The 27180-nt window shown below is 56.2% G+C and overlaps 6 protein-coding genes across 6 annotated transcripts; all 6 read right to left on the bottom strand.

The window, feature by feature from the left end:
- Nucleotides 1-631: 631 nt before the first annotated feature.
- On the bottom strand, nt 632-4963 carry JKF63_00686 (uncharacterized protein; the record flags this gene model as incomplete). The annotated part of the gene is made up of 1 exon (XM_067896737.1): nt 632-4963. One exon carries the CDS (start codon nt 4961-4963, stop codon nt 632-634), a length of 4332 nt encoding a protein of 1443 aa, XP_067752894.1.
- Nucleotides 4964-6296: 1333 nt separating this feature from the next.
- Nucleotides 6297-7610, bottom strand: JKF63_00685 (uncharacterized protein; the record flags this gene model as incomplete). Its single annotated transcript, XM_067896736.1, has 1 exon — nt 6297-7610. One exon carries the CDS (start codon nt 7608-7610, stop codon nt 6297-6299), a length of 1314 nt encoding a protein of 437 aa, XP_067752893.1.
- A 1114-nt stretch (nt 7611-8724) lies between these two features.
- Nucleotides 8725-10290, bottom strand: JKF63_00684 (uncharacterized protein; the record flags this gene model as incomplete). The annotated part of the gene is made up of 1 exon (XM_067896735.1): nt 8725-10290. One exon carries the CDS (start codon nt 10288-10290, stop codon nt 8725-8727), a length of 1566 nt encoding a protein of 521 aa, XP_067752892.1.
- A 6489-nt stretch (nt 10291-16779) lies between these two features.
- Nucleotides 16780-17823, bottom strand: JKF63_00683 (uncharacterized protein; the record flags this gene model as incomplete). The annotated part of the gene is made up of 1 exon (XM_067896734.1): nt 16780-17823. The coding sequence occupies one exon, from the start codon at nt 17821-17823 to the stop codon at nt 16780-16782; it is 1044 nt and encodes a 347-aa protein (XP_067752891.1).
- A 2166-nt stretch (nt 17824-19989) lies between these two features.
- On the bottom strand, nt 19990-22026 carry JKF63_00682 (uncharacterized protein; the record flags this gene model as incomplete). The annotated part of the gene is made up of 1 exon (XM_067896733.1): nt 19990-22026. One exon carries the CDS (start codon nt 22024-22026, stop codon nt 19990-19992), a length of 2037 nt encoding a protein of 678 aa, XP_067752890.1.
- Nucleotides 22027-25434: 3408 nt separating this feature from the next.
- JKF63_00681 (uncharacterized protein) lies at nt 25435-26736 on the bottom strand (the record flags this gene model as incomplete). Its single annotated transcript, XM_067896732.1, has 1 exon — nt 25435-26736. One exon carries the CDS (start codon nt 26734-26736, stop codon nt 25435-25437), a length of 1302 nt encoding a protein of 433 aa, XP_067752889.1.
- Between the last annotated feature and the right edge of the window lie 444 nt (nt 26737-27180).

The following is a 27180-nucleotide window of genomic DNA, read 5'->3' as shown; positions in this document are numbered from 1 at the left end:
CTCGAAGGGAGGGGGGAGGGGGGCAAAAAAAGACAAAACAAACAAAAAATCGGGATCGAAAAATAAAAAAACTAAGGTTTGGGGAGGGGTTATATTGGAGGGTACACATATGCAGATATATATATATATATATTTGGGGGGGGGGAGGGGAGGGAGGGCAGCTGCGCACCTCATCATAACATGGGCGATAAATAATACATACAACAAAGAAACAAAAATCAGCAGAGCTGCTGTAGGCCATTCGTTCCTCCTCCATTTGTATTGGCGTCATTTTTTTTAAAAGTTGAATACACATGATTACGCACAAATGGTGATCACATGGTGCGGTTAAAGAACAAACTACGAAGATGGGGAAACACTCGAGAGGGGAAAAAAGGGGGCCAACCCCCCCCCCCCCAAACACACACACATACACAGAGCGGCGCGGCGCGGAGGAGGACTCATGATTGAATTAGACACCAGAGAAGTCCGGTGTGTTCCTGTGAAGATAGGTTATACAAACCGTGACCCGAACATCACATCAAAAAGTGAGTAGGGCATGTCGTGCGATAAGAAGAATGCGGGTCGAGACCATGTGTCGAAAAAAATCTGCCTTTCCCTCCTTTGCACCCCTCCCCGCCCCACTCCATATCTACTTTAAGGAAAAGGTGAAGCGCCATGTATGACGAGGCGGCACGTGTACCGTGACTGAGCCGTCCGAAAGGACGACCTTCCGGGCGCCAAACACCGACGCCGCAGCTGCTCCATCCTGCTGAGCTGATGTCATATCCACGACGATCGCGTGTGCGTCCGGCCCGTCGTGAGACGCGCGAACAGTCTTTCCCTTAGGACCGTTCTCGTCGATCTCTGCGTCAGGTGTGCCGCCAGTGCTACTGCGACGCTCTACAAGGAAAACTGTGGCTGCTGTTGATGTCGACAGCCTCTGTGCAAGGCGCGCCGCGTCTTCTGGACGCTGAAAAAGAAAGCGGAAACGCTGAAGAAGGTGAGAGTTCCAGAGCTCATCGCGCGTGGATTCGTTGTGTGCGTCAGGCAAGCGGAGTCCGCGCAGGTCTTCGGGTGTAAACCGTGAAGCTCCAAGCAAGTCGTTTGCCCGGTCTCTGTCACGACGCAGACCTTTGTCTTCCAGGGCTTCCTGCTCCATTCCCAGTTGATGCAATCGCGCGTCTCTGCGCGCGTTCGCCCTCATTAGATACTCATGGAAGCCACGCGGCTCCTCGTTCCAGTGCGACACTAATTCTCCCAAAGCGTCCGGGCACGACTCGGACGTCTGCGCCACTTCCACCGTCAGTCGCGCAGTAGCTGCTGATGCGCCACCTTCTTCGTAGAAGCACTTCATCTGCAGCTCACAGTGGTTCACCTTTGTCGGGATGCGGGGCATGTCCGGCGGCGGGAAGGCACCAGGCTTCATCGTAGGGGGGTGGCTCTGGCTGTTGTGGCTACCTTCGTCCCAAAAGACGTCACCTTCGGCTAACAGCACCGGCAACGTGGCCGAAACGCCCCCAGCGGTAGGCAAAGGCGGAAGAGCCACTGTGAAAGTCCAGTTTGAACCCACATGCGTGCTGTCCGTTCGCGACGCGATAACGTTTTGAGTCGCCACAATGTGACCACTGCGCAGAAAGACAGGGGCAACGGACGTCGCCGCCGGGAGATCCTTGAGGGGAACGTCATCGCTGGCTGCCAACCACGCTAGCTCCTGAGAAGCCGGTGTGCGATTCTGCGCCACTGCTGCCCACGACGACGCACCTCCAGCGACAGAGGAAGAGGCGCCATGCCACGTCCCTGTCCAAAAGTCAAAAAAACCGCTACTATTTATATGAGAACCGCCTTCGCTCCTCGGTAGTGTTTGTGGGGGATGCACGGGCTGAGTGACCGGACACACAATCAGCGCACTGCCTGTAGCGTAGCAGGTCTGTGCGGTCGTGTCCTCGTGGGGCGGGGACGCTTCCGAGGAGGCGAACGCCAGTGGTGCCAGGAAGATGCTCCCTTCCTCGCTAGCGTGATAAGCAGAGGTGTAGAGGTAAGGCAGCAGTGCATATCGGGCGTGGAGGTTGGCGTGGATGGCTTGGCGGGTGGCAACGGCGACAGGCCATCGCGTCCACCACGGAGCAGCCGCCCAAGGCTGCGATGAATTCACACCGCTGGCGGTTGGCGCGTCCGCCGCTGCCGCTGACTCGTCGGCGTACATTGCACCAAAGAAAACGCCTGCTTGGTACCACCGCACCAAGAGTTCTTCCATCTCCCTTATAGCATCTCCCGACGCGTCAGGCGACATCATCAGCTCGGCATTTACCTCTGCGGTGTTGTTGCCGCCATGTTCACCTGTCCTTCCTGCTGCGGTAGCCGAGGGTGTCGTAGTGTTGCTAGGCATCTTCGCTAGCAGGAGCAAGCGTGACACGAGACCTCCCGCAAGGTTAGCGCCACTGAACGGAATGCCCAGCATTCCCAACTGTGCACATTCGCAGACAGCTCTGTGAAGAGTGCGCCACGCCTCTGTCAGAATCGCAGCCGGGTCAGCCTGCACGGCGTCGGTCCACCGCGGCTGCGTCTCCACTCGCACCACCGCGTACTGCTGGGTGCCGGCGAAGTAGCTCTCAGTGAAAATCAAAGCGCGCCGGTGATAGAAAGTTCGACGCAGCATGCCATCGTGCGCCGCACGCGCAAACTGCAAGGCGAGCAGCTGATGTACTTGTCGGTGCTGAAGGCCACCATAGTGGCCTAGGTCCATCAGCAGTGGCTCACCACCTACCTGTGACCGAGGTAGCGAGCGCAGTAACGCATTACTCCCTTTGCCAAGTGCCGAACCCGTTAGCACAGCGGGCGTGCTGTGTTGAAGAGTAATGAACGTATGATTTGAAGAGCCCACGTAGCGATGGTACTTGAGCATTCCACCATACCACTTGCATGCCATCGGATTAAAAAAATCAACAACGTGACTGGGAACCCCATCCACGCTGAGCGCCGACCAACCTGCTGTCTCCTCGGCACTTATCGACACAAAGAAGCCTTGGCGACGGCCTTCGAGGAACAGCGGGGAGCGCGTTGTTTTTGGGATGGTGGGAACACTGCGCACCACCACGTAGCGTCGACCTCGGTACCATAAATTGGACTGGAGCATCAGCGGATCCGGGAAGCGCGTGTGGTTCCATGTGAAGGGGGTGTCGCCCGCCGCCACTGTGGGGCTACTGATCCAGACACTGTCCAGCGGTACGCCGCTTGTAAGAAAGGCTTCACTCAGATTCTCCACGCTCTGCTCGGTGGTGGCGGCGGCGCCTTGCAGGCCGTGATGGTACCCCAAGAGAAATCGTGGGGGCAGTGTGGGGAATCCGACGAGGGTGTAGTACTGACGGAGCACCTCCGCAGGCGTTGGCCCCGGAAGCAGGTACACTGACGTCGCGCCGGCTGTTCCGCGCAGCCGTACGCAGGTACGTGGGGGCTTGTCATCGTCAGTGGGGTCAGGCGATGTGAAGGTAGAGACAAAGAACGAGCCAGAGTGCAGCCACAGAAGCCCTACTGTTTGACGCTCTTTGTTCTGTGCGCCTTTCTTCGCGTCAGCGCCCCTCTTGTTGGATAGCTCCACGTAGAGAAGGGGCACAACACCGCTTAGCGGTGCGCCTCCAGACGACAGCCCCGCCTCTGAGCCGATCACCATCTCCACCTCCTCGGACATATTTAGCTGGATCCCGTGGGGCCCGCCTGCCGCTGCGTTTTTATCTCGAAAGCCGCCATGAGTGTCTATGGATGATAGTGAGGCGCTGAGACCATAGAGGCGAACAATACGTGCACTGCACACGGTGGCCTCAAGAGCAGCGGTGTAGGTGTTGTCTCGAGAGCCGGGGCGCATCTTCACTTCCTTCTTGGCATGCAACGGGAAGCTCGATTTTGGCCGACCAGGATGGGCAATGTCGAGGATAAGCTCGAGCGCCTCCCTGTGGCTTGTCGCCGTGGCGCTTCCAGTGCGCCACTTCAACAGCGTTGTTCCGGGCGAAACCTCTGAGCTCTCTGCAGTAGAAAATGCGGATGGCCCGGTGAGATAACTAGGGACGCTGCTAAATTCCAGCAAAGGGGAGGGTATTAGAACGGTTCCATTACCTGTGTCATAGTGGGCACCACCGCCGCGTCTTTTGGCGGCCGACGCACGTAAGTGTGTGTCAATGCCCACGACCATCGAAGAATTTCTAACACTGTCTGGCTGCACCGCTGCCACCAGAGACACCAAGCCATCTTGGCGCAAGTCGGATTTGACAAGCAGCTCTTCCGCGTAGACGAGCGTCGTCAATTCACGAGGAAGGATTCCCACAATGGGCAGTGTAGCCTCCGTCGGAACTACCCACGCATTGCGTGACTTGCGCTGTCGCACCAAACGCACCTCGATGTGTTTCACGGGCACGAGACTCCTCCGCGAGGAGGCCTGCAGCTCCTCATTAACGTCCGCAATGGCTGCAGTGTCGCACGCGTAGGCGCCGCGCGTAGCCAGCGAGCGTTCGTAGGTTCTCCAGGGTGCGAGAAAGGCAAAGATCCGCGGTGCACACGTTACAGTGTCCTCACCGACGCCCGAGGGAAGCGCAATACGTACGTTGCCAGCAGACTCGAAGACAGAATATAACTCGGACGTGTTGCCAGCGCCAGCGGCGCGAATGTTGGGACTGAACCAAATCGTGTCTCCTCCGCTTGGCAGCTTTTCCGCAGGAGACCCACTTGACCGAGCGGGGGGCCTGCCAATCTGGATCTTGCTGTCGGCACCGACTTTTTTGTTCACCCAGTGGCTCAGTAAAAAGGAGTATTGTTCACCAGACATCGCTTCCTCATCCTTGTAGCTGGCAGACCACAGCAGTGCGGCAAAACTGAGAATTACAAGAACGATAAGTGCAGAGGTGATGTGGAGCAACAGGGGCCGGCTGCGCCAGTGGCGCGCCCTTCGAGAGCCGATATCACGTTGCAGCAGTACAGACCTAACAACCTTCATGAGACCTCCTTCAAGACCGTATAAATGTGTGCTCTTGGTGACGTGCATGCAGTCTTGGTGACTGCAGACGGGCAAAGGAAGTGTGCGCGCACACACACACACAAAAAGGAATAGACGCACCCTGAATCACACCAACACACATGAATCGAGGGAGGAGAGGGATTAAAAGCAACAGCAGCGACAAAAAAAAACGATAGGGGCAACACACAAGGAAAACGCCGAGTGTATGAGCTTGATTTCTTCCCGTGTACTATTGTGGAGGCTGGTTGTCTACCTTAGTCTAACCGGGTGCAAGAGATGCCTCTGCAGACGTACCTTTGTCAAGTACTTGCTTGTGCACGCACACATAGCAGCCCTATAGCGTCGAGAGGACCAGGGAATAATGTAATTTGTGCTCAGTGCATTCGCTGCGCTTCACGCACCAACGGCCGGTGGCTGAACCACTTGAGGAGAGAGAATGACGGGGAGATGAAGATGAGAATAGAAAGCCGAGATGGGGAGTGTACATTCCAGGATAAAAGGCTGTGCAATTAGCTTATCGCCGATGCGCGGCGCAACGAACACAGGTGCTGGTGTTTTATAGAGAGGTTCCAAACATGTAGAGTGGAAACACAAGACACATGCTTCGGTACAAGCGCGCGTTTGGCGTGTTAGAGCCATTTGCCATCTAGCCAAACAGAGGAGCTGTAGAAGCTCGATGCAACTGGCGTACGCGCATCCCAGTCGTGAAGACTCCTTCAAACCAAACCAGGAATATGCAAAAGACGCCAATAAGTGTCATTTTTTTTGTTTGGGCCCTGCCTTTTTTCCCCTTGTGATTGTAGCCCTACTTCTTTGAGTCACGCACGTAAAATGCCTTGTGTCGGTGTTCTTTTCCCCGACAAAATGGGGATTCGTGAAACGGTACGACTCACGATGTGTGGGCGACCAGCATGAGTCACCCCCCCCCAAGAGACTGCAGATGGCGTAAGGCCCTCTCTTCTCCTCCCCCCCCAAAGATGGAACAAAGGGAAAGAGAGAGTTAAGTACAGATATGGCAATAATAATAAAGTGTACGCAACACAAGCTGTGGGGAGAGGGGGGGGGGAGGGATAAAGGGTGTGAGGAGGAATCTGCAAAAGGAGGAGTATCAAACACCACACCAGCCCACAGTGTATCCTTCAACCCCATCCTGCCGCAGTGTTATGGGCTTGTTTACATAATGGAGGGATACCACAAAAAAAAAGAGCGAGTAAAAAAAAAAGAGTTCAGTAGTGGCCGTATCCGAGGAAGACGGGGCAGAGAATCCCTTTTTTGACCACCAAGAAAGAAAAAACACTCGGCGAACTTCTCTCTATACACTTCCTTCTATGGCTACATCTTCGTCTAGCACGCTCCGCAAGTTCGCTTCATAGCTGTGGAGGTAATCGCGCATATCAGCTTCAGCGGCATAGTTGCGCACACGGCGGACACCCAATTCCTTTTGGAGCTCCCGCTCCCGGCTCAACTGCATTGCCTTCTCCACCGACAAGGTCCGCGATGACGTGGGGTGTGATGCAGCCGCACCCACAGCGGATTGCTCCGATGTGTGCAAGCGTGGTGCATTGTTGTTCGCTGCGCCATAGGTTGTCGAGTGTAGCCACTCACCCTCTCGAGTAGCGTACTCTCGGTGAGCAGTAGATGGCACAAGTCCCTCGCGTGGAATCGACGGCAGAAAGGGTTTCTGCGTCTTAGCTTGTGCTGTCAGCGAGTGCTGGAATACAGCGAGCGTCGCCGGCTGTCGTTCAGATCGACTCGGCGCTGCTGAGGAGGAGTTGTCTTTTGGTTGCTTCTTGACCACGATAGGGGGTGAAGCCTTTACATCTGGAAGAAACAGTGTCGCAGAGGTGAGGGGAATACACGGCCGTCCTTGCTCCATGTTTTTGCCGCATGTCGCACTGCAGTTGCTGCTCTTCTCGATGGCCGTGTGAATGGGTAGGGTCCTACGCTCTGTACTAGGTGACGCAGACGGTGGGAGAGGGTGGGTCACTGGTTGCTCCTCCTTCGGGCCCTTGGCAAGTGCGTCGCCACTGGCGCTCATAATGGGCGTGTACGATGCTACTGTGGTTCCAGCGGCAGGCTCTAGAAGAGCCTGCTCTTCGCCTTGACCTATCGAAAATGGGAATGACGCGGCTACCTTTCCCCAAACGAACATGAAGAGCGTGCTAAAACCCTGTAGCTCGTAGAGGTGGTGCTGGCGCAGGGACGCGGCCGCTGGGGCGTGCAGGCGACGTTCCCACTCTGAAGGGAACGCGCGGACGGACGGATCGGCCACGCCAATAACGAAGAGACGTGTCATTGATTCAGCGAAGAACTGCAGCATTTCACCCAGCATTGAGTGAGCCCCAGCGGCAGCAAAACTGCTTGCCACACGCCCGCTCGACGGGCAATGGCGTGTGATGTTCGCTGCCGAGAAGGACGTCGGCGTCCATTCTAATACGTCTGAACTTCCGCCCTGTTTTGCCGGTGAGGCACATGGGTGGCCAGACTCCCGCAGAAGCCGCAGCAGTTGGTCAGCAGCTGGGGAGGGTGGCAACAGCGACCGGCCACCCATAATTTGCTCCACAGCCAGCGTTCGATCCGTGAGAGTGTGCGTTAGATCACAGCCGCGACTGGGAATGCACTGCATCTCTCCTTCCTTCTGATCAAAAAAACCCCGAGGAAAAAAATATAAAAAAGAAACGGGGGAGGGAGGGGGGGGCTGCTCGGATGAACTCCAGATTCTGAGTGAGGAAATCTGCGTGGCGCAATGCACCTCGCTGTATAGTCACAGTAATCTGCTATATTAATAGTGCGAGTATCTCAGCGTTCAGAGCCTGTGTGTGTGTGTGTGTGTGTGTGTGTGTGTGAACGTAATGACCAGTGTTTAAACGAAAAATATACACCGATTCACAGCAGCAGAGCGACAGTTAGTGACTCTTGCGGTGAAACGGAAGAGAGAAGAAATCGTGGTGATGTTTGTGTTCACATGAAACTTTTAGTTGGATAAAGACTTACTTGTCCCATGAACAACTAGAGCGCAGCGTTACACAGCGGGGAAGCGAGTCACCTTGCTTCTTTTTTTTTTAGGTGTGCTCCTCGGATGCATCCACCACTCTATGTTAGCGTTATCCGTGACGCAAGGCCAGAGCGATAGGTTAGTGGGGGGGGGGGTTCAGTATTGACACAACGTACGGCGAGGCGGGTCGTTTCCACCGGCACCTTTGTCTGTATATAAATACATACATGTAGAAAGAGATTTTTTGGGGGGGGTGGATAGGTGTGCAGAGGGGGGGGGAGGGGGTGAAGTTACATGTACATGATATCTCCACGTCGTACTCACATCCACACACACAGGACGCGCGCGCGCCACAAAGATGATCGGTGGAGCACCAAAAGCAGGCGATCAAAAGGCTGCAGCGAATAACAAAAGGGCAAAGAAAAGAAACAATGTAGAACACACGGGGTGGATCTATCGGTCATATGGTACAGATGTAAGTCTGGAGTAGAAAACATGTCAAGTGGGATACATACGAGAAAGACCCGACGCATTACATACAAAATTTCAGAACCTTCAAAAATCAGCTTTGGGTGCAGGGAACCGTGTGTGTGTGTGTGTGTGTGTGCATGCCAGTGGAGATGAAGGGAGAGCAGCTGCGTAATGTGGTGACCCACCGACGCAGCAGAGCAGGGCGTGGTTAGTCAAGAGCCACCACCCTTATAAAATTTTCACGCATGCGCCTCTCTGGTTTTGGGCCGCCATCCTATCGCCGACCTCTCCCTGCGGGCACCTTGAAGATGGCATCGCCGTGTAGCGCCTGTATCACCTTTTGGTCTACTCTACGCTTCCCGGCGGAGTACTCCTCTGATGAGGAAATAGGGCCACTGAAGGTGTGCGCGTCAGCACCATTGCTGGTGACTCCGTTGACGATGCTTAGATGGTGCTCGAGGCAGTCATGCCGCTTAACATCAAAGCGGCGGTGAAAAGAAGAGACGGCTGCACTTGGCATGGATGAGTTCACAGTGTCTGCAGAGGGAGCTGATCCAGCAGCTGCCCCGCCAGCCACTCCTGTGGGATAGGGACATTCATTCTCAGTATTGTGTTGCGCGCAGTGAGTCTTTCGGCTTGCTCGAAGTGTATGGGGCAATACAGCGGGAGGCGCTGTCTCACTAAAAGACGGTCCCGCGGAAGGAGGTGCTTGAGTTGTGAGCGGTCTCTTCGGCGGATGGGTTGTTGACAGCTCCCACGGAACCGTCGCTGAGACGGAAGCGCTAGGCTGAAGATCGCGTTGTGCAAGCCGCGAAGACTTCAGGGGGGGTAGCCGCGTGCCCTGCGCCGGATTCGTAGTGCTTGCTGTGAGTCTCTCTGCCGCTTTCTGTCCCGCCATTGCATTGTCGTGTGACTCGGGCGAGGCTGTTTGGGGAACAGTGGAGGCGATATGACTGCGGTCCGTCTTGGTCTTGACAATCGTGGGCTCCCTGCGTGCTGCACGGGCGTTGTGACGAATATCTTTTTCTAGTTTTTGGCCTGACGTGCAGTTGCCGACTTCCGACACGAGGAGTTCACCATCCACGGTGCCACCGGTCGAATTCACAGTCGGTGGCACCGGACTTGCCAAACTCCTCACCTCATTATAGTTGTGTACATCGCTGTCAGTGGGCAAGGTGTCCTGCGAGGGCTGTATAGCCCAAGAGGGCGCTCCGAAACGTTGGTAGACACTCGCGACACTAGAGGTTGACACCATGTAGTGCATGCGTGCGGTTCGACGGGCATAGGAGAGTTCATGCACGCGTTGTGCCTCCGCGTTGCGCAAGGTGTCCTGCTCAACTTGCGTGCTGTGTGCTTGTGCCAGTACCTGCGACGAGCGCGCTGTTACGACCTGTAGATACGCCTTCTGTGCGTAGTAGTTCGCCTTCATCTTGCGACTCTGATACCCACGGTAGCATGCCTGAATCCTCGTTGCAAACATATCAAAGACTGTTTGCAGGTAAGCCACTTGCCGCACGGTAGTCCGTTCCACATCCAGGTGCGTACGCGTTGCGTACCCACGAAACACGCGCTGGATTAGGCAGGCGTTCTGCCGTACTGCGAGAAACGCCTTCCGCTGCCGAAACATTCGAAATGTTGACTGGATTTTCAACGCAGCGGATAACTCCATCGGTGCGTGAGTTTTGGCGTCCTCCAAGGCACTAAGAACAGCGTTCATGAGGCGACAGCCGTACGCAGGAGTAATGCGAGAGTAGTGGCGGTAAAATACATCGAGCTCCAACCCAGTGCGACCCTCGCGATTCGCGTACTGGTATATATAGTTCGTGTCTCCTTCCATCATACCTGTCGCACTGATTTCTTTTTTTTTTGCGTTCAACAACAACGAAGTGCCCCCCGTCACAGTTCCCAGAAGAAAGGGGAACGCACGTAATACAGACCACCGTTTGTGATGATAGTCGCCGGTGCTGATGGTGGTTTTGTTGGGGAGGGGGGGGCACAGGGTACGATGACTCTGCACACTTGTTGCTTGGTCACCGAGGTTCGCGAACGGGTGAACAAAACAGATGGGTACGCGTATATATGTTGTTCTAATCTATGCATCCACGTGTGCATGTGGAAAGATAAGGCGAGAGGGGTGGAGAAAAAGATGAGGTAACGTAAAAGGGGAAGAAGTGCGTCTCATTCGAAAACACGCGCGTGGATTAAATTCTCTCATCTATGCACCACACGCTGTTGTGTCTCAACCCCCTGGACTCGCTATTCCGTATCACCAACAATCCCATCTAAAGAAGCGCGTCTGTGAGTTTTATCTCTTCTTTGAATTTCTGAGAATGCCCTAGTCAAACCAGGCGCAGTCTTGCGAAGATAAGAGAGCACCCGGGAGAGAACAAACTCACACCGTCTCAAGCCCCAGCGCTGAAAGCCACACAGCCACAGCACCTTTCAACAGCGTGACTAGCCCTCGTCGACGATCCTCTTCCCTTTCCCTGAAAGAGCACAACAGAGGCATCCCTCCCCTTCACGTGAGACTCGAAAAATACAAGATTCTGCATCTGAAACTCTTCTGGTAGGCTTTTATAACTTTCGTATCTGACTACCGCAGGAGTGGGGGGGGGGGGAGTGGAGGGGGCGCAGCGCCGTACGAGCCATCTCGCCGCAGTTCCATCACGCAAAGGAATGAGTCCTGTTTGGAGTCCCCCCGTGTTCCTTTGTTTGCGGCTGCACGCTGACCTCTCCCTTCCCTTCCCCCACCCTTTCCACGCCAACCACCCCTATATGTCTAATGCTTGTACCACCCCGGCAGGCCGCAGCTCACGGACACGCAGACACAAACGCACAAATACAGAAAGGTGTGCGAGCGCGGAGAAACTCAGAGAATGGATTAACTTGTGCATCATCATCGAAATAAAGGCCCTCACCAACTGTGTTTTGGAAATGAAGTTGAGTTGTCGTCGTCGTCTCTCTCGCTCACACACCCTACACACGCACAATAGCAGAACGCTCTTGGGGTCATACGGTCCTGGGCACGGCATCGACACGGGTGGGAGAGCAGCACAAGGAGAGTTCCCCCCCCCTTCGCGCAGCTTCACCACCAGCCGTTGCAAGGAATTTGACAAAGACCCCTTTTGGCGCAGCTACAGCGCGCATATGTACGCTCCCCGCACACCACACACGTCGTCGCATCTGGGCACCCGTAGGTCCGCGCAAGAGATCAAGTATGGTAAACTCCGGGCGGGATTGTTCGTGAGAGCCGTGACAGAAACCACCGCGAGCCACACAGCGGGGCAGTGACAGAATGCAGTTGCACCGAGGGATGGAGGAAGTGAGGAGGACAGTCCCTGAAGAGACTGACGGCTCTCCCACATGTTTCACACCACACCACAACACACCACCACCACCAACAGCACTACCAACAGCACAAGGAGAGAGAAGGGAAGAGGGGAGTGGAGGGGGCGCAGCGCCGTACGAGCCATCTCGCCGCAGTTCCATCACGCAAAGGAATGAGTCCTGTTTGGAGTCCCCCCGTGTTCCTTTGTTTGCGGCTACACATCACACAGCGCACGTGCACGCACCCGCATCTCGCCGAAAGACGGCGATGCGCAGCTGCCACCACCGCAACTGCCCCTCTTCCTTCCCCTCCCTTTCCCCTCCCCCACCTGCCACAGTCACAACGGGGCACACGCAAAAAGCGGCAGGGAAGCGACGTGCGCCGTGCCCTGGCATCTCTCACTATTCTCGCGGGCCTGACTTCATCACAGGGAGGCACCAAGTTTAGCTGCCCTGTGTCCGATGGCTGTGCTTTCTTTTCACCCGACACGACAGTGCGTGCCACGCCGCCCCCGCCGACTGTGCATGGGCGTGCCGTTTCAGCACCACCGGATGCTAGTCGTCCACACACACACACACACACACACACACACACGGAACGCAGGTGAGGTGAGGTGTGGGGGGTGGGGGGTGGGGGGGTGGAGGGGGCGCAGCGCCGTACGAGCCATCTCGCCGCAGTTCCATCACGCAAAGGAATGAGTCCTGTTTGGAGTCCCCCCGTGTTCCTTTGTTTGCGGCTGCACGCTGACCTCTCCCTTCCCTTCCCCCACCCTTTCCACGCCAACCACCCCTATATGTCTAATGCTTGTACCACCCCGGCAGGCCGCAGCTCACGGACACGCAGACACAAACGCACAAATACAGAAAGGTGTGCGAGCGCGGAGAAACTCAGAGAATGGATTAACTTGTGCATCATCATCGAAATAAAGGCCCTCACCAACTGTGTTTTGGAAATGAAGTTGAGTTGTCGTCGTCGTCTCTCTCGCTCACACACCCTACACACGCACAATAGCAGAACGCTCTTGGGGTCATACGGTCCTGGGCACGGCATCGACACGGGTGGGAGAGCAGCACAAGGAGAGTTCCCCCCCCCTTCGCGCAGCTTCACCACCAGCCGTTGCAAGGAATTTGACAAAGACCCCTTTTGGCGCAGCTACAGCGCGCATATGTACGCTCCCCGCACACCACACACGTCGTCGCATCTGGGCACCCGTAGGTCCGCGCAAGAGATCAAGTATGGTAAACTCCGGGCGGGATTGTTCGTGAGAGCCGTGACAGAAACCACCGCGAGCCACACAGCGGGGCAGTGACAGAATGCAGTTGCACCGAGGGATGGAGGAAGTGAGGAGGACAGTCCCTGAAGAGACTGACGGCTCTCCCACATGTTTCACACCACACCACAACACACCACCACCACCAACAGCACTACCAACAGCACAAGGAGAGAGAAGGGAAGAGGGGAGTGGAGGGGGCGCAGCGCCGTACGAGCCATCTCGCCGCAGTTCCATCACGCAAAGGAATGAGTCCTGTTTGGAGTCCCCCCGTGTTCCTTTGTTTGCGGCTACACATCACACAGCGCACGTGCACGCACCCGCATCTCGCCGAAAGACGGCGATGCGCAGCTGCCACCACCGCAACTGCCCCTCTTCCTTCCCCTCCCTTTCCCCTCCCCCACCTGCCACAGTCACAACGGGGCACACGCAAAAAGCGGCAGGGAAGCGACGTGCGCCGTGCCCTGGCATCTCTCACTATTCTCGCGGGCCTGACTTCATCACAGGGAGGCACCAAGTTTAGCTGCCCTGTGTCCGATGGCTGTGCTTTCTTTTCACCCGACACGACAGTGCGTGCCACGCCGCCCCCGCCGACGGTGCATGGGCGTGCCGTTTCAGCACCACCGGATGCTAGTCGTCCACACACACACACACACACACACACACACACGGAACGCAGGTGAGGTGAGGTGTGGGGGGTGGGGGGTGGGGGGGTGGAGGGGGCGCAGCGCCGTACGAGCCATCTCGCCGCAGTTCCATCACGCAAAGGAATGAGTCCTGTTTGGAGTCCCCCCGTGTTCCTTTGTTTGCGGCTGCACGCTGACCTCTCCCTTCCCTTCCCCCACCCTTTCCACGCCAACCACCCCTATATGTCTAATGCTTGTACCACCCCGGCAGGCCGCAGCTCACGGACACGCAGACACAAACGCACAAATACAGAAAGGTGTGCGAGCGCGGAGAAACTCAGAGAATGGATTAACTTGTGCATCATCATCGAAATAAAGGCCCTCACCAACTGTGTTTTGGAAATGAAGTTGAGTTGTCGTCGTCGTCTCTCTCGCTCACACACCCTACACACGCACAATAGCAGAACGCTCTTGGGGTCATACGGTCCTGGGCACGGCATCGACACGGGTGGGAGAGCAGCACAAGGAGAGTTCCCCCCCCCTTCGCGCAGCTTCACCACCAGCCGTTGCAAGGAATTTGACAAAGACCCCTTTTGGCGCAGCTACAGCGCGCATATGTACGCTCCCGCACACCACACACGTCGTCGCATCTGGGCACCCGTAGGTCCGCGCAAGAGATCAAGTATGGTAAACTCCGGGCGGGATTGTTCGTGAGAGCCGTGACAGAAACCACCGCGAGCCACACAGCGGGGCAGTGACAGAATGCAGTTGCACCGAGGGATGGAGGAAGTGAGGAGGACAGTCCCTGAAGAGACTGACGGCTCTCCCACATGTTTCACACCACACCACAACACACCACCACCACCAACAGCACTACCAACAGCACAAGGAGAGAGAAGGGAAGAGGGGAGTGGAGGGGGCGCAGCGCCGTACGAGCCATCTCGCCGCAGTTCCATCACGCAAAGGAATGAGTCCTGTTTGGAGTCCCCCCGTGTTCCTTTGTTTGCGGCTACACATCACACAGCGCACGTGCACGCACCCGCATCTCGCCGAAAGACGGCGATGCGCAGCTGCCACCACCGCAACTGCCCCTCTTCCTTCCCCTCCCTTTCCCCTCCCCCACCTGCCACAGTCACAACGGGGCACACGCAAAAAGCGGCAGGGAAGCGACGTGCGCCGTGCCCTGGCATCTCTCACTATTCTCGCGGGCCTGACTTCATCACAGGGAGGCACCAAGTTTAGCTGCCCTGTGTCCGATGGCTGTGCTTTCTTTTCACCCGACACGACAGTGCGTGCCACGCCGCCCCCGCCGACGGTGCATGGGCGTGCCGTTTCAGCACCACCGGATGCTAGTCGTCCACACACACACACACACACACACACACACACGGAACGCAGGTGAGGTGAGGTGTGGGGGGTGGGGGGTGGGGGGGTGGAGGGGGCGCAGCGCCGTACGAGCCATCTCGCCGCAGTTCCATCACGCAAAGGAATGAGTCCTGTTTGGAGTCCCCCCGTGTTCCTTTGTTTGCGGCTGCACGCTGACCTCTCCCTTCCCTTCCCCCACCCTTTCCACGCCAACCACCCCTATATGTCTAATGCTTGTACCACCCCGGCAGGCCGCAGCTCACGGACACGCAGACACAAACGCACAAATACAGAAAGGTGTGCGAGCGCGGAGAAACTCAGAGAATGGATTAACTTGTGCATCATCATCGAAATAAAGGCCCTCACCAACTGTGTTTTGGAAATGAAGTTGAGTTGTCGTCGTCGTCTCTCTCGCTCACACACCCTACACACGCACAATAGCAGAACGCTCTTGGGGTCATACGGTCCTGGGCACGGCATCGACACGGGTGGGAGAGCAGCACAAGGAGAGTTCCCCCCCCCTTCGCGCAGCTTCACCACCAGCCGTTGCAAGGAATTTGACAAAGACCCCTTTTGGCGCAGCTACAGCGCGCATATGTACGCTCCCCGCACACCACACACGTCGTCGCATCTGGGCACCCGTAGGTCCGCGCAAGAGATCAAGTATGGTAAACTCCGGGCGGGATTGTTCGTGAGAGCCGTGACAGAAACCACCGCGAGCCACACAGCGGGGCAGTGACAGAATGCAGTTGCACCGAGGGATGGAGGAAGTGAGGAGGACAGTCCCTGAAGAGACTGACGGCTCTCCCACATGTTTCACACCACACCACAACACACCACCACCACCAACAGCACTACCAACAGCACAAGGAGAGAGAAGGGAAGAGGGGAGTGGAGGGGGCGCAGCGCCGTACGAGCCATCTCGCCGCAGTTCCATCACGCAAAGGAATGAGTCCTGTTTGGAGTCCCCCCGTGTTCCTTTGTTTGCGGCTACACATCACACAGCGCACGTGCACGCACCCGCATCTCGCCGAAAGACGGCGATGCGCAGCTGCCACCACCGCAACTGCCCCTCTTCCTTCCCCTCCCTTTCCCCTCCCCCACCTGCCACAGTCACAACGGGGCACACGCAAAAAGCGGCAGGGAAGCGACGTGCGCCGTGCCCTGGCATCTCTCACTATTCTCGCGGGCCTGACTTCATCACAGGGAGGCACCAAGTTTAGCTGCCCTGTGTCCGATGGCTGTGCTTTCTTTTCACCCATTGCCGCTCCAGTAGGGGCTTAGTGGATACTGGAAGAGTATTCGTAGCTCGAGCGCGTGCAACGTCGTCGATCGCGGAGAAGTGCCGAAGAGGACAATGGTGGGTGAGGCGGAGGAATGGGCTTTTTCATAGATGTGGTACAATAGGGAGTTCTTCATACAAGGATAGCAGATCTCGAAGGCAGCGGAGGGTGCGCGCGTGAGGTTCTGAGCGGAGGAAGGAAGGAGTGGTAGAGAGCCGCGCGCTGCACTGTCAGGTGAGCGTTAACATCTCAAGAGCACTCGTGGTGGTGGCGTTTTCCCGCCGTTCTCGGAGCAAGATGAGGGAAGGGCGGTCGATTTGTAGAATGGATGTCTACGTGGGACATCAGAGTGAGGAGGCACGTTACTGTAATGAAGAAACCCAAACAGTAAAGATGCATCCACTGACAGACCGTCCTGCTTATGGACGGACAGACAGATTTGGCACAGAGAGCCGCGCTACTTCACGTTGGACACTGTTACAATTTCTGGAGGCAGATGGCCGTACGAGCCCATACCGACGAGGCTTACATGGCCATTGCCGCGAATGGTGATGGTTGTGAGGCTGCAGTGTGGCAGCGAAGTGCGCAGCCACGCCTCGGGAGGTAACTGCAGTGCGCGCATGGTGAGATATCGAATCATGTTGCTGTGGCCAACGATGACCTCGACACACGTGCCAGGCTCCACGGGCCGATGAAAGTAACGGTCGAACACGGCCTCTGCGATGCGCATGTCCTCAGGGAGAACAGTGAGAGATCTGACCGGCTGCACCGGGCACGGAGTGCGCTCACGCAGCTGCGGGTCCACACACGGGCGAAGCCGCAAGTCGGATGGAAACGCCTCCAGAATAAGGTCGGCGGTCTCCTTGGCTCGGGTCATGTCTGAGACATGTACCGCTGACGGTACTTTATCGACGAAAATACCGCCAGCACCGGATAGCGCCAGTCGTGCCTCATCGACTTTCTTCTCCAGCTCCGCCAGATTCTTCTGAGAGGCGCCGTCCTTTGTAGCGTGTTTGTAGGCTTGACGAGCCTGGCGGTATTCGGCCTTGAGCGCATTCCGCTTCTCGCCCTCTTCAAAGAGCCTCCGCAAGTACACCCCCGTCTCGCGGGCTTGTCGCTGTCCCAGAGATGTTAGTCGACGAATACTGTCATCGTGTTTGCCCTCATTCCGGTACTGGCCATGTCGAATCATGATAATCTGACGCTGGTCGGACGTACCGCGGTCTGCGCAAATGCCGCGGTCTCTCGGGCGATCCCAATCCTCCACCCACGGCACGCCCCATGTCTTTACGTACTGCAGCTCCTCTTTGGTCGGTAGAGGATCCTGGTCAAAGAGGTGGTTCACAAGGCCATCTGGGGAGATGTGGGTCGCGCTATACATACCCGTCTGCGCCGAGGGTTTCATCACCTCGCATAGCGCCACGGCGGCTCCGCGAAAGAGCGGCGACGCAGCGAAGCCGATCGCCACACTCCCAAAGAATCGGAAGACGGTGAATGACATGTGCCAGGATATCGATACATACTGAGGGGATTCCTCAAAAATATGTTTAAAAGGAACGTGTGTGTGCGCGCGCGCGCGCGTTCAGGAGCACATGCACACGTAAGCAATGTTGTGTGATAATCCGAAAAGGAAGTGGTGGTGAAACAAGCCAACAGAAAATAAATGTATATATATTAGGAGATACACGTGATCATCAATAGATGCCATGGCATGTGAAGGCGTCAATGAAGAGGAGCGAGGGTCACATGATTACACTGGCGCAGTCCTTTTCTCGACACGTTACACAACTGCGCTAATCCTCGTCGACACCGGGGCAGCCCGTTACAGGAGTTTATTCAGCACAGAGGGGTGAGGTGAAAGGCGAGTAGGAGAGAGTGCAATAGGCGCTTCCACAACACCATCAGTCACGCTCACCACATAAGAGAACCCCTTCACTCACTTCTGTGGTTTCCACTGTCTGTGCATAAATGCTATCCAGGGATATATTTGGATGCTGCCGCAGATCACTCTATTCTACGTATTCTACACCTTGTGATGGCACGACCAAATTAGCTGCCGCATACACGGGCTAGTACATCTCACCAAAGGGGCTTCGCCGTCCACTGCTGAAATCGAGGCGTGGCGCTTAGCGGGCTCCTCTTGCGTCTCTTCGTTAAACCACCCCCTTCCCTCTTTCGCATCCATGAAAACCCAAACCGCATCAAAGCCGCCCTCCTTCCCCCTTTCCTCTTCTTGCTTTTGGTTCTTTCTGCCGCGTTACACCTCTTCGAGAATTGAAGTAATTATCCACGTGAAACCCCGCCGCCCCTCTTACCGCCCCTCCACCCCCACACCCCCCCCACCCCAAACTTTACACGCCATCCCTTCCTGTCCCACTTGGACTCTTTTGCTCCCTGCTGAAACGCACATCACTCCAAATATGGACGATGATGACAAAGGCGGGGTTTAAAAGCAGTCCGATGGGCGAAGAGGGGGGGGGTATAGAGAGCGGGGAGAGGAGGGGGGGGGAGAGGGGGAGGCAAGCAGAGCTAATGGCGAAGAGACAGCCAAAGAGGTTCTAAAAGACAGATGGGAAAATGCCGTACATACACACTAGACGGGGCCCGAGGCCTTGAGGGAAGGGAGGGAGAGGGGAAATGAGGGAGCCGATCCCAGTAATCACGTGACTAGAAGCCATCCAATGGAGAGGGCAGCACACACCAGAAGCACTTTCACAAGGTGCACGAGACACAGTTTTGAGGTTCACATTATCAACGTCTGTCACTGCAGCTAGCTTCATTGCCTGAGTTTGAGGAAAAAGGAAAAGGAAGGCGTGTAAGACCAAAAAGAGGGTGCGAGTGTGTGTGTGTATGTGTGTGCGTGCGCATATGTTTGAATGCAAATGTATAGAAGAGTACAGCAGTGGAAGGGAAAGGGTGGGGGGGTGAAAAAGAGCATACTGAGGCACAATGAAGTGCACATGTCAAGCGCGCAAGTTTATATGCATTTGCGCCGCCAGAGGACTGTAAAAAAAAAATGAGCGGGCATATAAAAATAAGAGAAGGTGGCGGCGTAATCTTGCCCCAATCGGAACAATGCTTTTTTGTCACAAGTTGTGTAATCAAGTGCACTGCATCGCGAACATGTAAGGTGACGCGACGTTTCCCCTTCGACTGGTGCATTAGGGGGAGCGAGACTGCCCACGAAAAGAGCCGAATATCCCCCCCTGCGCCACCATCACGTTGGCATAGAGCCCTTTTTTTTCTTAGTTGGTATGCGCGTGGAACTCTTCTCGGGAGGTACACACATTCTACGTGTGAGCTCCATTGGGAAAGGGTACGAGAAAAGGAGGTAACGCCAGTTCACCCCACCACAAAGACCTGCACCCGACAGACTCACTTGAGCAGAGCTGTTTCTGTCTTCGGTCACGCAGAACTTCTAGAAAAGGCTCTGCCGCCGCCCCCCCCCTTTCATGATATCCGCCCTCTCGCTGCTCTGATCGACAGTGTACAAGCAAACCGTGTGGGGGTGTGCAAAAAGGGGGGGGGGCTGCGACTCCTATCACCTCCCAAATCGCCCTCAGCGATACAGGTTCTGTGTTTTCCTTACTCCTCTCCCCTTCAACCCAGGCACAAATATGCGTACAAGGACCCCCCCCCTCCCTCCCTCCGCCAGCGGTCAAATCACTTACTTCTTAGAAACGACGTACTCGCCGTCAGGGGTCTGCTCAAACCAGAATGGCTGCCAGCGGTTTTCGTTCTCCTCATCAAGTGTTTCGTCATCGGAGTAGAGTGTGAGTACCTCATCGTCCCAGTCATCACGCTGCCACTCCACTTTTACTCGCTTTCCCTTAGGCAACGCTGGGGAGTCGTTCTCGGCATCCTCCCTTGCCGCCGCGTCAGACTTCGTCAAAGCGTCCACCTGATTCTTCTCATCGGACCGAGAAGGGGAGTAGTGCGCGGCGGCAGCGGCGGCGTTAGTGGTGGATGCTTCGCCTGTCTGGCTGAAAGACGCACCCGGCGCCTGGTCGGCCATTTCGTCGACGATGGTGCCCAAAGCGTAGACATTTGTCATCCATAGCCGCACCTTTTGCCCGCGGCCCAAATCCTTCACAGCAATGTGGTCAAACTCGTACACTGGCGCTGCGCTGCGTGGAGGTGCTACTGGAAGTTGCGCCACGTAAGCGCCCCCTAAAGCGGGACCAAGGTATTGACGCAAGAGGGCACGCATGGCCGCCTCGTACTGCTCCTCAGGATCGCCAAGGCTATCCCGCCCGACACGAGCGTCGTGTGGGACAACAACGTCCCAGCTGCGCGCCACCGTTGTCGCCGAGACGGCCTCCTTAGTCGCTGTGCCGCCCTGCTCTGGTACCTCGATCTCCTTCTTGACCCCTGCAGAGGCATAAGCCACCATGAACGTGCCCCCTGAAACCACTCCACCGATCTCGTAGGGATCGAGCAGCTGGACCTTGCTGGGCTGCGTTCGTGGCGCCGCTGCATTTGTACCATTATACACTTTCGCATACGAGTGCTTGCCCCAGACGTAAAGTTGGCCCTCCTGGGTGACAACAGCGCAGAAGGTGCCGCGGCCAGCAACCACCGAGCGCACTGTCGTCGTTGGAATCTGAACAACAATGGGCTGGAGCTGTCCATCTCCATTGCTGAGCTTGCCAAAAAAGTATACGGTAGACCCGATGAGCGGATTTTCCTTGAGAACAAGGGTGTGCTCATCGCCAGCCGCGATTCCCAGCAGCCGCTCTGTTTGTTTGCGCGGAGGGAACTCCACGCGTGTCGGCTCTAAACGCGGGTCGATGTCACCCTGCCCGAGTTTCCCGAAAGAAGCTTCGCCGCACGTATAGACTTCATCCTCGCTTCGACAGACCATGTGTGCCCTACCCACCGCCACTTCCACGATGGTGACCCGGTGACGTTCGAACCATCGCACCAGCTGCGGCGTGGGGACATCTTCTGAAACGGTCTTGAGGGTCTGCATGTCGAGCCGCTCACCCTTGTCGTTGTGCCCGAGGTGCCCGAACTTGGCCTCACCCCACGAATACACCTGGCCGCGTCGGTCAAGCGCAAAGGATACGTTGCCGTTGGCGTACACTGCCTTCACGTGTGCAAGGCTTTTGAGCTGGGTGAAGCTTGGCGCAAATGAACCACCACGCGGCAGCGGTTTGAGCATTTGGCTAGGCAGTCCCAGCTGGTGGAACGAATTGTCTCCGGTAACGTAAACGCAGCCCGTGGAGGTGCATACAACTGTGTGCCGTGCCCCACACGCGACGCTAACGACGGTGCCCTCCATGATGTCCTCGAGGTGAAGAGGTGTCAGCGCAGTTGCGTAGTTCGCCACATGGTGACCGAGCTGACCGCACTCGTTGTTCCCCATACCATAAAGTGCGATTCGAGCACTGCTATCGCTCGCTGGTGCTGTCTCTGTGGCTGGCACAAGACTCACACTTGCGACAAGGTGTTTCGTGCCGCACGCGATGTGCTGGACCTGCATGCGCAGCGCCGTGATGCTCTGAAGCGCTCTTTGCACGGATGCTGCATCGGACTGCAGAGAGGAAGAGGTAATGGCAGTGGTTGTGTTGTGGCTCACAGGCGCACTGCGGCGCAGGGCTGCGAGGGAGGGCGGGAGATAGGCGGGATAGCGCAGCGGTGGACGGTCAGGATTCTCTGACAACTGCGTCTCTTGAAAGTTGTAGCTGCCCCAAAAGAACATTCTCGACTCAAGGGCAGGGGGGGGGAGGGAGAGATAAATAAGGCCACTGGAAGAGGAGAGATGCTGGTGCTCCTCGATGCGATGATGTACTGATGTATGCGTACGTATGTATGAGATGTGTGCAGTGCAAGACAACGGTTTATCTAACACTTTGGTAAATAAGAATAATAATGAGAAACACACGTGAGGACAACTCCACCCTCCTCCTCCAACAGTCCAAGGCCTATGGTGGCGATAACGTGTTCGAGTGCAGCAAGGGCACAGAAAATTTTATTCTCCACGTGATGCGGCTCTGGTCGCGTGTTTTCCGAGCTCTTATTGCGGGTGTGGTATTCGTCGAGTCAAGAAAAAAAACCCTGAGAAAAGAGTGAACACGTCTTCTATGGCAGACTGCATCAAGGCGAAAAGAGGGAGTGACCACGGAGCATTGGGGGGAAGGGGAAGGAGGAAGGGGAGGGGGGGGGGTGAGATGGAAGTAGGTACGAGTGGCGTCTAGCTGAGCGACGATTGACAAAGAAGCGTATAGAATAGCATTAGCCCCACCAATGCTGTATAGGGGAGCACACTCCAGTGGATGGCCTCATCCAGCCCTTCCAGTACCAATGGGGGAAGCCTCAGTACTACTGTGGACCTGTGCATGAAGTGAAGGCTTCCATGTGGGAGTTGCGCTCAATAGTCCCAGCGGCGTGCGTTCTTATTCTTTGCCAAGTAAACTTTTGTGGGCGGACCGCAGTAGGGTGAGAGGCGATTAGGCCACTTTGCCCCCCTCCCCTCCCCTCCCAGCCCCCTTGGGCCTCCGCCTCCACGTTGTAGTCAACGCGTGTCCGCCTTCTCTAGAACCGACCGGAACGCCTCCGAGTAAGCCTGCACCAACGCGTCGTGAAGAACTGCCTCTACCGACAGACTCGAAGCCTCCGCTTTTTTGAGACATGGTCTCGCGAATCCGTTCCCTCAAACCAGCTAGCTTCACGACGTGTTCCTGAGAGTCGACCGACACACACGAGTAGCACCCGTTGGGAATACTCGCTGCTGTCTCCACCTCTGCATGGGGGTTCACTCGCCTCCTAGAGTAAGTGCGCCTTGACGCCGCTGTAGTGCTCATCCGTCTCCAGCAGCACACGCCGCGCATCAAGCAGCAACGGCGGCGTCTGTGCCGCGAAGTTTGTCACAGTGAAACTAGTCGACAAACCGACCCAGAAGAAATGGGGGTCTTTGATTCGCACCGTGTCCGCCGCTGTCGACCGTCGCCATCGCGTCTTGTGCAGACGTCGTCGACCTATTTGCTGTTGGCATGTACTTTTTGTTCTTGACGAACAGGAGAGACTTTGCCACCACCACCACCACCACCCCAGCGACTCGGTGAAGACGTGAGGGATGATGACGGGCGGGGTGTCTTCTGCCGGCAAGTCTCGGAGCACCTGTAGCAACAGACCGTAGTGGCGAACGCAGTGAACAGAGACCAGACGACGATAGGCTGCGGCGAGGCGAGGCTGGGCGATAAAGGCCTCCACTTGAACAGCCTCGGGCGGCCCCCGCGCAGCTTGTCAAGGCCGATTTCCGCAACCATCGCGAGGGGGTGCTGCTGCAGACGCTTTCCCGAGAGAGATCAAAGATCGATGGGGCAACTACACCAGGGGTGACTGCCTTTGCGCTCGCTTCAGAGCAGCAGTCGCTGCTGCAACCACAACAAGCCTCACTTGGCAGGTGTACAGCTGAGGACAAGGCACCCGAGTTCTGTTTCGTAGTTCCATTTTCCCCCGAATCCTGCGGCGAGAAAACTACGTTCGTCACAAGCCACGGGTGCATACCGAATCCTATCAAGGCCGCCGCATGTGTGGCAGACACCTGTGCCACAGCGTCCCAGTCGATAAGAGGGTGAGTACCGCAAATCACCAACCCTGTCACGCGACACTGCACGTAGTCGCCCTGTTACCTGGAATGAGCGGCGGTGTCAAGAGACCCTGGTATCGCCTGCCACTGGCACATTTGGTGGCATCCGATGGAGATGACAGTGGCTGTCGTAGAGGAAGTCATACAAGAATCAACGTCCCGAGGAGTGGCGCAGCTTTCCCTCCACCTCTGGGGCCTCAGCGAGATCGCTGTTTATGAGTACGCACCCTGTGGACAACACGAGACCAAACAACAATTCAGGAAAAACAAGCGTAGGGAAAAGTGCATACGTGCACTGCCGTGGTGGCTGCTTCAGGGGTCATTCGTGAGCGTGTGTACACACAAATATACGTGCATGTATGGGTGTGGGTGCATGTGGTTGAGTTGGGCATACCAGTCCATCGCAGGCGAGAAAGAGCGCAGGGCGGAAAAGAGGAGGAACAGTTGCGAAGAGGGTGAAGGTAATACATACACGGTGAGAGGGGAGAGGGCAACGGATGCAACTGCTGCTCGCTGCACCCTGCACATTCCCCCTACAGCGTATCACATAGCATAGATATGTTGCATGGCGCACTTCCCCCCCCCCCCCCCCAAAGGGCCGTTTCACTCTATCCAAATACACACCGGAGGCCCCCCCCCCAAGAGAGTGGATAGCAATGCTTGGGGTCCGTGAAGGGCAGCTGCTAGTAGAACGGCACATCGCCCACCGCCGCACAGCGCAGAGACGAGGAGGCCGCCTCTCCTGTTCAAGAAGAAAAAAGTTCCTTATGATGATTGTCAGTTTTTGTTTACGGTTGGCAGGGGGGGGGGACGGAGAGCCCACCCCTCAAAAGAGGTATACCAGAGAGAAAACTTGACCGAAAGTGCCGGGAATCGAGGGAAAAAAGACGGGGGGGGGGGCCGCAAAGCGACACAAACACCGAAAATCGAAGATGTAGAGCCGCGCAATTGCTCCGCTAACACAACGTGTCGCTCTATACTGCGCACGTGGTGCCGGGTGGTACACTGCTGCATTATCATCTTCCTGTCCTTTGACGTTTCGGCCACCAACGCCCACCACCGAACGCATTCACGCATCTGTGCCGTCTTTTTTGTGTCTGCTCATTCTTGATGCCCGACAACAGAGCTGAAAAACAGTGCATGAGTACTACCCCCCCCCTCCTCCAAAAAAAAAAAAAAAAACGTCACAGATACACGGAAAAAAGAGCTTGGTAGGCATACGGGGTGGGGTGGGGGATAACGGAGACAGCGAAAGGAGGACAGGGGCAAGGCGACTTCCCACGCTGCTAAGTAGTGATCAAATTCAAAAAGAGAACTCCTCTGAAAGGAAATGGTCTGGAAAGAGGACTCACCGTCTCGGCCAGCCGGCTTAGACCGACACGCTTCCGTCTCCTTGCCTCAATGTTCCCCGCGCCCCCCCCCCTCCTCCCCCACCACCGCCACTTTAATCGCCCACACAAACACATCCGTCACCTCCGCCCTCTTCTTTTGAGGTGCCCCCGTGTGGCGACGGAGGCTCTAGACATACGCCGATTCTGCCCGCGGCCTCTTGTTCTCCGGCTGTGCCTTCGAGAGCGAGTCGCCACTGGTATGCTTGTGCTTCTTGCGCACTGTCGCGTGCTGCACAGGGCCGCTCGGTGTGCCACTGCGGCTTCCTTGCGGCGGGAAGAGAGAAACAGAGAGGCTATTGCTGTGCTCGTTTGTGGCGAGGGCCTGTCCATTGGCGGACATGGGCATAGACAAGTACGAGTTCTCCGCTACGTCATCTGCTGCACAACCAGGGACGGCGGAGAGAAAAGGATGCTTACCGCCCTTGTCAACTGAATAGAACTCCTGTGGTGTGGGGATCTGCTCTGCTTCTGCAGCAAACTGCTGCTTAATGGCGTCCTGAATTTCCTGGAACTTGCCGCCTTTCATGTCAACGGCGTCGACCAGTAACTCCTCTAGCTCTGCTATTAGGCTAGAGTCAATGGTACCGGTCGGATAAAGTTTGATTTCTTCCAGCGTGGCCCGCAGACGTTCTTCAGCCCCTTCGAAGTCGCTCTCCTTCATGAAGCAGTCAGCAATGCCATAAAGAACCCCGATCACGCGCCCGGCAGGGACGATGGTGAGCTTCTCCTCCTCCGGCGCGGCATCTTGAAGGCAGCGGTACTGCAGCAGCTCTGCCTCGTACTCGCGCAGCGCAGCATCGTAATCTTCTTTCTCCACGAATAGCTGCGCAAGTGCGTTGTGCACCTCGGCTAGCGACAGCTCCGTCTCTACATCTTCTTCACCGACTTCGTTCTCCAGCTTCTGGAAGCAGACGCGTGCCACCTCCAGGTTCACGTAGCACGTCATGAGCGCGTCTTCGTCACGAGGCTGCAGAACATCATCCACAGTGGTTTGTCCCTGAAGCAGACGCAGCTGTGAGAGACCGTAGTCGAGAAAGTACTTGCCGCACTTGGCCGAAGTAGAGCCGTATTTGTTGGAGAAGTGACGCACCACACGGTACTGCACATCGAGCGCGTCCTCGTAGCGGCCCTCGTTGTACGCGGCGAGACCGACCTGACGTTGTTCCTCTGCGTCCTCATCCGTGGCAAACTGAAAGGTGGAGTCGTCGTCGTCGTCGTCGTCCTGCTCCCCTTCCTCGTCATCTTCGTGCTCGTCACTGCTGGTGTTGCTTACCTCTTCTTCCTGATCACTTTGCGCTGATGCATCCGCTTCCGCCTTGGTTACCCGGTCTTCCACTTCTTCGTTCTGGAATTTATGCTGAGCATCATCACTGTGCTGTTGGGCCGCCTCCGCCGCGTGCGTCGATGGCTGGTCAGGGGCGGCGCTCATGATTGTCTATGTAGCGGAAGCGATGTTTATCGAGGGGAAATAGTTAAAAGGTGTGGTTTTAGTTCGCCCTTCCTTCCTTGAGTGTATGTGTTGTGCGAGCAGCAGGCTGATCATGAAAAAAACAAAAACAAAAGGAGATGGGGAGGATGGAAGCTGCCCGTCTTCTATGGAGAAAGGGTGAGACGATGAAAAGAGACGAAGAAAAAGCAACTGTATGCACATACAAGCACGCGTGCAACCACGAGGCTCCTGTGTCCCAGATTTCTCTGTACTCCTGCAAATGTGTTGAACCGAAGAAAGCGTAGGGGTCACGGGTCTCGTGGGTGTGTTGCTACACGTTTGTATAAACGTTTTTGGTCGAGGTAGATACAGGCAATAATAATAAACAAGAAATGTGTTGGTGCTTGTGGAACTGTGCGTTGCTGGAAGGCCGACGGTGTGTGG

Source organism: Porcisia hertigi, chromosome 36 (assembly GCF_017918235.1).
Source record: "Porcisia hertigi strain C119 chromosome 36, whole genome shotgun sequence".
NCBI classification, from domain to species: domain Eukaryota; phylum Euglenozoa; class Kinetoplastea; order Trypanosomatida; family Trypanosomatidae; genus Porcisia; species Porcisia hertigi.
This window is presented reverse-complemented; position numbering and strand designations above follow the sequence as displayed.